Raw genomic sequence first — 10248 nt, 5'->3', positions numbered from 1 at the left:
AAACTTGCAACGCAGGCTGCTGGGCAGCAACGTAATCAGGCATGTCGTTGATGGCGCACAAGGATTTGTTGATGGCGCACGTCCGTGCTGTTTGTTTGCTGGCAGCCCACGCTTGTTTCCTTGACGATTTCCTTGACGTAGCTTGGCCGACGACGTGCTAGTAGTTCCCCTCAGCTTGAAGCGCTGGCAAACCATGATTGATAGCAAGACTCAGCGAGGGTCAGGTGCCAAGAGCTTGGGCTCTGATACCAATGTAGAGAAGGGGGAAGGGGCAGATTTGGAGATGGGGAGAGAATAGCAAAAGGAAGGGAGGAGAAGAGAGGAGAAGGGGAAGGAGAAAGGAAGAGAGAGAAGGCTGAGGGAATAGAGAGAGGGAGAGAGAGAGAGTGTGAGCGTAGGCAGCAGGTAGCAGGAGGGAGAGTAGATAGGATTAGATGTCACATCAAAAAAAGTCCCTTACAATCCTTTTGGGTTGACTTATATAGTCCCCCACAGTTCCCACATTTCCCCTACTATTCTCCCATCTATTTCCCCCTTAAAATCCTTTTTTTCCCACCTTCATTACACTTTTGTACTCCCTGGGATCTGCCATGTGCCCTCCCTCAAGCAGATGTACTAGACGGTTTTTTGCTGTCCCATAGACCTGTTGGTCTCCCGTGGACATTAATAGACTTTCTTTCTTTCTTTCTCTATTTTTTCTTTGCTTGCAAGTACTGCATTTTGAAAAGGATGAGTCAGGCACCATGTGGCACTGAGGTTGTCTTTGTACCCCTCTCGGTATCTAATTCCCAAGTGGAGATGCACTTCAGTTAGGAGTAGACTTTTGTTTGTTTTCACACATTTCGGATTTAGCATAATAACGTATTTCAGGTTTGATGTAAGTGTTTTTTGTTGCTTAAGCAGGTGACAATTGGCGGTATAGATTTTCAAGATCCTGCCTTTCAACTGTATGTTCCCCCAGCAGATGTAGACAAGGTACTTACGTGCCTTATATAATAATCTCAATGGGAGAAGTTTTCTCAGATGTTTAAATCATGCTTCTTCTTTAACTTTTCTAGATAATTTTCTGCTCACAATGCTTATGGATTCACAACTATCTGAGTATCTGCATGATGGTTTTGTTTGTTTTGCCAGAATGCAAAGGTTGTGATGACTGTAATCTCTTTCTTTTATAATCATTTAATTGATAATAATAGTTTTTTGTAAATCAAAGGGTTCGTGTAATTCCCATTGACATCATGTTCTTGTACCTCTTCTAGAATGTTTGCTGAGTTGTGGGCTTTGCAAAACTAATAAAGTCCAGACGTTGTTTTAGTAGAGGAAGTTTGACTTACAACTACCTCTTTTTGAGGTTGTGTGTCTTTTGATTACAAAGTTTTTGGTCTTTTTCATCTTGGATTTTGTTCTTCATTCTCTCTCTAAAGACAATGAAGTGTTCAACAAAATGCAGATGGAGCACGCTACTGCCATGAGGGGATATGAATGGAGTTGCACAGCAAGTGAAGGAAGTGCATGCCAGGGATAGCATATCCCATGACTTCGATGCATACGAAGAAGGAAATTACATTCTCAAACAGCGCATTGATCAATCCACCCACACCCAAGAAACCAAAAAGATGGAGGCTTTCTTGATACTAAATTAGATGCCACGAGCAGGAGGGTAGAAGTTGTCTGCAAATACAAACTTGCAATAGTAATTCAAGAGGCCTTGGAGGAACAGAAGGGATGACATAGCTCGGCAGTCCTCCTCCTCTTCCTACTAGGTTGTAAGCACGCGCTTCTCGATTCTAACAGGAGAAAAACAAAGCGGCTAAGGAAAACATGGAGTCTTCAAACAGGCAAAAACTGTTGCTAGAAGCGTAGGTACATTGCAAGAGGATATGGTTTCAAGAATCTATCTATGAGGACTAACCATTTCATAACTTTCATATGCATTTACAGTAAGACTGCAGATCAACCTAGTGGGGTCTATAGTGACCAGCCCCTTGAGAGATGGCAAGGAAGCAAAAATGTCACCCACGTGTAGGTAGTTGCATGCATAATGAATGTAAAGGGAAGAACTATTGGCTTTGATAGTGGTTTTTAGTCCCATGGATCCTATAGAGTTACAATCATTTCATATCATATTACTGGCTCTGATACCATGTTGGGACACAACAACAATGTCCGACTGGCTCTGATACTCTTGACATGTGTCCCTAGCTCTTCAGCTCACACCCCATGTAAGAATAACAATGAATCTGCATCACTTTGCCAACCTTGAACACAAATAATCTAATGCAGAAGCTTAACTGCCAGGATACTATACACTATCTTATTTCACTTCATACGTGTGCACACAAGTAGCTCGAGAAACACTTTCAGATCTAGAAAGAATACACACAGATGTACCAGGTATGACACCCTATTGTTGAGTGCCTCTTTGTAGGCTTCAGCAGCTTCTCAAGGATGAGCTTATTGCTCATTATGCTGTATCCCAATTACTTGATAAGAGTTAGCAAAAAAAGTTTTCTGTTGACGGAAATTGACAAAACTGTCATTTTCTGGCACTACAGTCACACTGATCTTTTCCTGTCAGAAAAACAGCAAGGTATGTTGATTCTTTTCACACTCATTTGGAGCTTTTAGTGGGAGATCTCCTCCTCATAAAGGATGCTATGGAGCGCCAAGTGGGAAGGCATGAAAGTGGTCAGGGAAAAGGCTTTCAAAAGCCTACTACAGGTGGATCCTTCAGTGAGCAACACTAGAGAGTTTATTAACCAAATGAAGGAGTGCATTTCCTTATGCGTAAACAGGATGTGGACACTCAATTGGATATGCAGGAAGCCCTGAAAAAGAAGAACGGTGTCATGAGTTTCTGACACCTTGGGAGTCCTCAAATCTGAAAATGCAGCCTTGAAATGAGCATGGAGAATCATGGACAGATTTTGGAAGACTCCAAGAAGATAGAGGGAAAACTTGAGGCTAACAGAGAAGCTCATGCCATGGATGCTCCATTATGGACACAAATAGTGAAAGGACAAGCCTCGGAAAGTCATCCAAGAGACTCTGGATGAAGAAAGCAGGTGACAAAGTAAATCCCTTACTCTTAAAATGGTAGGGGCTAGAGAAGATGCATTGAGAGAGCCAAGAATTACATTCATGAGAAGTTTGGGGTGGACTGAACCCACATTGAGAATGCATGGAGCGTGGGAAAGGATGACGCATGAAAAGCCACTGATCATGAAATTTAAACATGCCAAGGCAAGACAAGAGGTTCTCAACAGGAGGGCAAGCGTGAAAGGAACCCCAATCTTCATCAGCAAATCTTGCATCAGAAAGAGGGCATCAAGTGGGTGATACATGCAAGAGAAAAGGGAGAACGAGCAGTGTATAAGGATGGCAGAGTCATGATTCACACAATTGCTCTCGACACTGCTTGGCTTAATGCTGTTCTACAATTGCTCTTCAATTGAGGTGTTGGTCTGCACATTGTGGACTACCAAATGCCTCCCCATTTCACCTCCACTTGGAAAAATACGATGACCAAAGCATGCTACTTACATCGACATCAATACATGGAGGTTCAGGTGACCATATGATGACTGTGTATGTTATCTTCAAAATAGGATAGTTAGTCTCATCCAACATTCCCTTCTCACCCAAGTTAGGGATAGGCATAGCAGATGCCGTGGATGCCTTTTGTAGATTCCTTGAATATTCCGTGAACTTAAAGACCTTTGCACTCACTACAAATTTTTCTTGATCATAGCACATGTGACTGAATTGAAGTCACAGCTCGCAGCACTCTGTCCAGCTCCCGCCAAAGCTCGCCATCCGTAAAGTGGTCGTACGTACAGTCCGTACGGCTGTACAGAACTGCAATGAGCCCGTCTATGAAGCATCGCCGTACAGTTCTCACTGCCGTGCAGCGCCGTTCGTACCAGCGCCATCAGAGCCGTACCGCACGTGGGAGCTCGCCCATACAATCTTGTCATCTGTCGTACCGTTCCGTACAGTCTGCACATTCTGTACAGCCCTGCTTCAGTACGTACGCTGTACAAGCCGTACACGTTGAGTTCCATACAGTCATACACTTGTAGTACATCCCTTCAGCTCCGTGCATTTGCCATACAGGTTGTATAGTCCGTACATCCGTACGGATTTCATCCGTGTAGGCCGTACTTGCACAAAGGTTCTTGCTTGCAGGTGATTTTTGGCAGGCGCACTTTGCAGATAGCCATTGTTTGGCCTAGATTTTGCAGAGAATTTGGGGCATTTTATTTGTCGCAAGCATTGCAGTCAGGTTGCAGAATTTGCTGCATAAATTTGGGGCTTTTTTGGTTCTGCTTGCAATCTTGCAGACAAAATTTGGGGCTTTTGGTTGATTTGCCCTCTTTCAGTTGCAATTTCTTGTAGGAATTTGGAACTTTTGCATTTTGGATGCAATTTGGCAGTGGATAGATCATTTGGGAGCTTTGCAAGCAGTTTTGGACTCAGTTTGAGTCACATTGCAGACAGTGCCACTTTTTGCACATATATTTTGCAAATTTTGGGCATTTGCAGAGCATTTTGGTGCATTTCAAGCCTTTGATAGGCTGTGACAGCAATTGTCATACTGGGCAGATTTTTTGCAGACTTTGGTTGTGCATCTTACATCCCAGGAAGGGATTTTACTTGTCTAGTTTACTGCATTTTTGAGTTGTCTGGCAAATATGGCTCAGAACAATCCCAATGAGATCTTTGGAGTCCTCACACAGGAGGATAAGTTGGATGACACCACCTACTCCTTGTGGAGCTTTATGGTGCACAACATTCTAATTGGTAGACATCTTTGAAATTATGTCACTGGAGATGAGATAAGGCCAGAAACTGTGGCTACACCTGTCACTCCTACAGCTGGAGGCAGGGGTAGAGGTGAAGGTGTAGGACAAGTGGTAGGTGCAGCAGCATCTACTTTGGTGGCTCCCACAGTAGAACAGAAAAGGTGGGATTCACGAGATGCACAAGCTCTTTTAGTCATTTCTCTTTTTGTCAAGAGGTTTATCATTCCTCACATTCGGTCATGCAAGACCTCGAAGGCAGCTTGGGATATTTTAGAAAGCATGTTTGTAGCAAGAAATGATGCCTGAGTCTCATTCCTGAAGAGCGAGTGAGATTCCATGAATGCTCACCTCACCAAGCTTTAGGATTTGAGGGAACAGTTGCTGAATATAGATGAGATTATTCCGGATTTAGAGACGATTATCACCACTCTGAATTCTCTTCCTGAGTCCTATCTTAGTTTCCATACCTCGCTGAATTTGTCATTGAGGGGGGGTAGCAATCCTCTCTCTTTTCACGGGTTGTAGTACTCATGTTGCAGGAAGAGCACACAAGAAAGAACATGGCCACACGGGCTGGTGAGCATGCCATACTTTAAAAGTTCATACCCAAAGAGAGAGGGCAGCAAAAGCAACATGGAAATCAGCCCCCACATCAGCATAAAGCTGATTCTGGACAGCCCTCTCATAAGGCTAAAGGTGATGCAGAGAAGCCTAAGAGGAAGGGCATTTGTCACTACTGCAAGAAGCCGGGTCATTACATTGGTGAATGCAAGAAGCGAATAGCTAAAGAGAAGAAAAAGGATTCGGGTTTGGCTGTCTCAGATGCGTCAGCTCCTAATGCACATGAAGGAGGGGATGTTACAGGCAACTTTGTGGAAGAGGATTATGCCTTTTTTGTCTTGCATTATAGATTTTCGAGTGGCTGGTCCAGATACTACAGCCACTCTTGAGCATGACTCGCATGTTTTCTTGACTTGCAACTATGACCCTTCAAAGGATGCATGCTCTTTTAGTGTCAATGAGAGACTAAACACTAGGTATTTTGATAGTGGTGCTTCCAAGCACATCACTTCAAGGAAGAGTCTTTTTGCATCTCTGCATGCACCACCCACTAAAAAGAAGGTGACATGTGCTAACAATTCTTCTTATTCAGTGTGTGGAGTGGGTGACATCATCCTGCATCATCTGACTAAACATCTCTTCCACTGAACCTGAACAAGAAGACATCCCGAGCTGCTCTCTCAAGGGAATGAATACCACCTTCTCTGCCCCCTTGCTTATCGGATGGTGCCTCAACCATGTTGAAGTCACCTCCAATAATCCACGAATCTGCAATGTCAGCCCATGAGAGCAACTTTTTGCAAAAAAGAACACGGTCCCCTGTGTTGTTCGAAGCGTAGAGGTTGAGGAGACCAACCTTACGTCTGTCAATCAAAAGTAAAATCCACTGGGCCCTGGAGGGGGTGATGGTACCGTGTCCAATGACCAGAGGGAGAATAGAATATGAAATTGATATGCATGTACCTCCTTTGGTTCCCAAGGCAGGAAGCCAGAAAGTCTGGCCTGAAAGCAGCTTACCTGACCATCTAGCTTATTTTCTTGAAGAAAAAGAATCTCTAAGGAACCACCTGACACACTTGGATGGAACTGATTTCTGATCAGCTGTTTGCGACGGCGATGAGGAATGCCGCCCAATCCATGTATATTCCAACTGGCTATCCTCATCGACGGGAAGAAGCGGGTTGGAATACCTTACCCGACCTGGTGGCGGAACAAGAACCCTCCATCGGAGGTGACCTCCTACCATACACACGAGGTCCAAGGGGAGGAAAGTCCACAGTTGAGAGAGAGAAAGATCTCTCAATAGGGATGCCGATAACTGGCTCTCTTAAAGTGGAAGGTACAAAATCATCATCTAGGAGGTCAGAGAGGTCCTCAAGAGCGGAAAAGGAGTTCCGGTGAGCCAGTCCTGGGGAGGCGGTCCGAAGGATTCGTATCGAAGTAGGGAGAGAATGTAAGACCCCCTTCCCTCTATCCACGGAAGGAGGCACCTGTACTGGGTCTTGATCAAGGAGTGCTACGAACGAGGTGCCAACAACCTGGGCTGCTGAGGGAGGTACAGCCTGATCCTAGGGTGGAGTGGAAGAAGGCTCCTGCACACTATGCTCCAAGGCGTTAGCCTCCTGAGGCTCCAAGGGGATAGCCTCCGAAGCGGTGGAAGAATGATCTGAAGTAAAGGGCCTAACCCACCGTGGGCCAGAGGTGGTGCGGGGTGCAGGAGGGACTGGAGCAACTCTAGGAGGAGGGGGAGCCCATGTCTGAGGTGGTGCCTGTGGAGCGGTAGGTCCTGCTCCTACTCTCTGTCGTAAGCTAGTACGAGCTGGTTGCTTTCTAGGCCTCTTTTTCTTCGTTGGGAAATCTTTGGTGAAGTGCCCCGGGGATCTTCAAATCCTTCACTGGTCGTGCCGACCTGCAACCTCAAATCTCTGGCGGAAGAATGACCCATCAGGTTGCTGTAGCATGATGTGGTCATCTGAAATATTAGGGTCCTGGACAATGACCCTAACCCTGGGTACCCCATCCATCCTGACCGCCTTAGCAGTCGAAGAGGGCTCGCCAGGAAGAGGGGGGATCTTTCCTACCACACCAAACCTCTCGCCAATAACTGAAAGAAGCCGATGATAAACTGAGGGGAGACCAGGGAACTTGATGAAAATAGAAACTCCCTACTTGTCCTCTTCAATTGGGTGAAAGCCTAGTTGAAAGGGGTCTTTTTCAGCTTGACATATATGAGAAAGGATCCGATCTTCCACTTTCAGTTAGTACTCCCACTGCTACGATGTAGAATGCGGAGTTATGGCATGCCAGGTATGGGCACATGAGCTATGGCTAGTTGATGACACAGAAGCATGCTATGGTTGATGCATCAACTCCTTTGGAGTCAACTTCTCCTCATGCATGTGAGGGTTGCATACTTGGCAAGATGCATAGATTTCCTTTTAAGAAGGATGGTGCAGTAAGAGCTACTCGTAAGTTACAGCTCATACACAGTGATGTGTGCGGTCCCATGAGGATACCTGCTTTTGGTGGTTATCTGTATTATGTTACATTCATAGACGACTTCACCAATTATACTTGGGTTTATGATCTTAAGGAAAAATCAGAAGTGTTTATGCATTTCAGACACTTTGTGGCTATGGTTGAGAATGAGACAGGACTCAAGGTGCAAACACTTCGCACAGATAAAGGAGGGAGTATAGGTCTCATGAGTTTAAGGCATTTTTGAAGGAGAAAGGCATCACGCATCAGCTTACAGTGAGGCTTACACCTCAACAAAATGGTTTAGCTGAGCGCAAGAATCGCACTCTTATGGAGATGGATAGATGCATGGTCACTAGTAAGAAGTTGCCTCACAGGTTTTGGCTCGAAGGCCTCATGTGTGCAAATTGTGTTTTGAACCACAAAGGCTTTGAAGACAATCACTCCCTATGAGGCATGGCATGGGAGAAAGCCTTCAGTGGATCACTTTAGAGTTTTTGGTTGTGTTGTATATGCCCACGTGCCTGATGAGTTTCGACATAAGTTGTCAGATAAGGCACTTAAATGCAAAATTGTTAGTTATAGTGCACACATCAAAGGCTATCGTCTCTACAATCCTGCTTCTCGCAAGATTTTGGTGAGTAGAGATGTTATTTTTTCAGAGAACTCAGCACATACACATTCTGAATTTACCATTCCAGCTTCTTCAGATGATGTTTTCGAGGGGATGCTTCCTATAGCATTTGGTTCCCTAGCTGAGGCTCATGCTGAAAATCAGAATTTACAGCAAGCTCCTCCTGATCCACATGCCCCGATTCAGCCACATGCTGATTTTGTACCTCCACAGGGTGTGGATGAAGTTGTCAGGCAAGAGATTCAAGAGATACACACAGCCAAAACAGTTTCGAATGGGTTACTATAGACTCTCAGGGAGAGTAGGCTTAAGAAACCATTGCCTGGCAGGACTCATAGTGTAGTAAGGCATGCAGGGGGGGCTCTTTCTGTTGAGACAGCTTATGCAGGTACTCTTCTTCATGAAGAAGAATCTGACTCTTTTGAAGAAGACAAGGATAATGTGCATTGGATGCATGCCATGCACAATGAATTGCAGTCCGTTGAGAAAAATCAGACTTGGGATGTTGTGAATTTGCCACTAGGTAAGCATGCCATTGGTACCAAGTGGGTTTTCATAGTGAAAAGGAAGCCAGATGGGTCCATTGACAGGTACAAGGCAAGGCTGGTTGCCAAAGGCTATGCACAGAAGAAGAGCATAGATTATGAGGAGACTTTTGCTCCTACATCCCGGATGACCACCATCAGGTCGGTTATTGCCATGGCTGCGAATTTTGTTTGGAATGTCCATACCCTCTACGTCAAGAAGGATGGGGGGGGATATTTTGGTCATCATTTTTTATATAGATGACATGCTGCTCACAGGGTCAAATGAGGAAATAATTGCATATTTGAGAGATGAGTTGAAAGCTGAAATTGACATGACAGATTTGGGCATGTTAAATTTTTATTTAGGGATCTAGTTTATACAAGACAAGTGTGGTATCGTTATGTCTCAATCCAAGTATGTGCAAAAGCTCTTGGATAGGTTCAGCATGCATGATTGTAAGCCTATAGCGACTCCCATGGAGCCGGGGCTAAAGCTTACTATGTATGATGCATGTGAATCAGTGGATGCCACACTTTACAGCCAGGGTGTTGGATGCCTCATCTATATGTGCAATACTAGGCCCGCTATTCAGTATGCAATATCTCAGGTGAGCAAGTATATGCACAGCCCAAAGACTACACATTGGCAGGCTGTAAAATGCATCTTCCGTTATTTGCAAGGCACAAAGTCTTATGGCTTGATGTTTCCCAGGGGGGGTGACTTGCAGATGCATGCTTAGAGTGATTCAGATTGGGCTGGAGACTTGATACGAGGCAGTCCAGTAGTGGTAGTTGTTGCTTTTTGAGCAAAGCTTACATTTCTTGGTTGAGCAAGAAGCAATCTACAGTGGCTACTTCCTCATGTGAAGCTGAGTACAGGGCATCTTTCACAGCGACAGAGAAGTTGCATGCATGGAAGATCAGTATGAACACATGACAATTTTGTAGGCATCTTCACCAAAGCACTTTCATGTGAGAAGTTTGAGGCATTTCGCAGTGCCCTAAACTTATCTCCTTTTGGTGGTTGATCACTACCTTATACACCACATTGGCACTGCAGGGGGGTGTTAGAATTATTATTGTATTCTAGGCAGTGGCCAATGTATTGTAATAAGTAGGTTAGGGGCACTTTTTCCTCATTGAGGTTTTCTCCCCTAACTACGGTCAGTGGATAGGATAGGGTTTTGTCACTTAGACAAAACCCCTCACTCTCATTTTGTACTTATTCATTCTATTCAGTTAT

The 10248-nt window shown here is 44.7% G+C and overlaps 1 protein-coding gene across 1 annotated transcript in view; it reads left to right on the top strand.

Moving 5' to 3' along the window:
• The window catches only part of LOC147898364 (uncharacterized), a 206955-nt gene that overhangs the window by 57896 nt on the left and 138811 nt on the right, over positions 1 to 10248 (top strand). Inside the window, exon 6 of the mRNA XM_087378766.1 lies at positions 904 to 975. Coding sequence (XP_087234892.1) covers positions 904 to 975 — 72 coding nt within the window. The remainder of the gene's footprint in view (positions 1 to 903; positions 976 to 10248) is intronic.

Source organism: Dipteris shenzhenensis, chromosome 9 (genome assembly GCF_047967505.1).
Source record: "Dipteris shenzhenensis isolate YYH24624 ecotype China chromosome 9, Dip_SZ_1.0, whole genome shotgun sequence".
Taxonomy (NCBI): Eukaryota; Viridiplantae; Streptophyta; class Polypodiopsida; order Gleicheniales; family Dipteridaceae; genus Dipteris; species Dipteris shenzhenensis.
The sequence above is the reverse complement of the archived record's forward strand: the minus strand, read 5'-3'. Positions and strand labels throughout refer to the sequence as shown.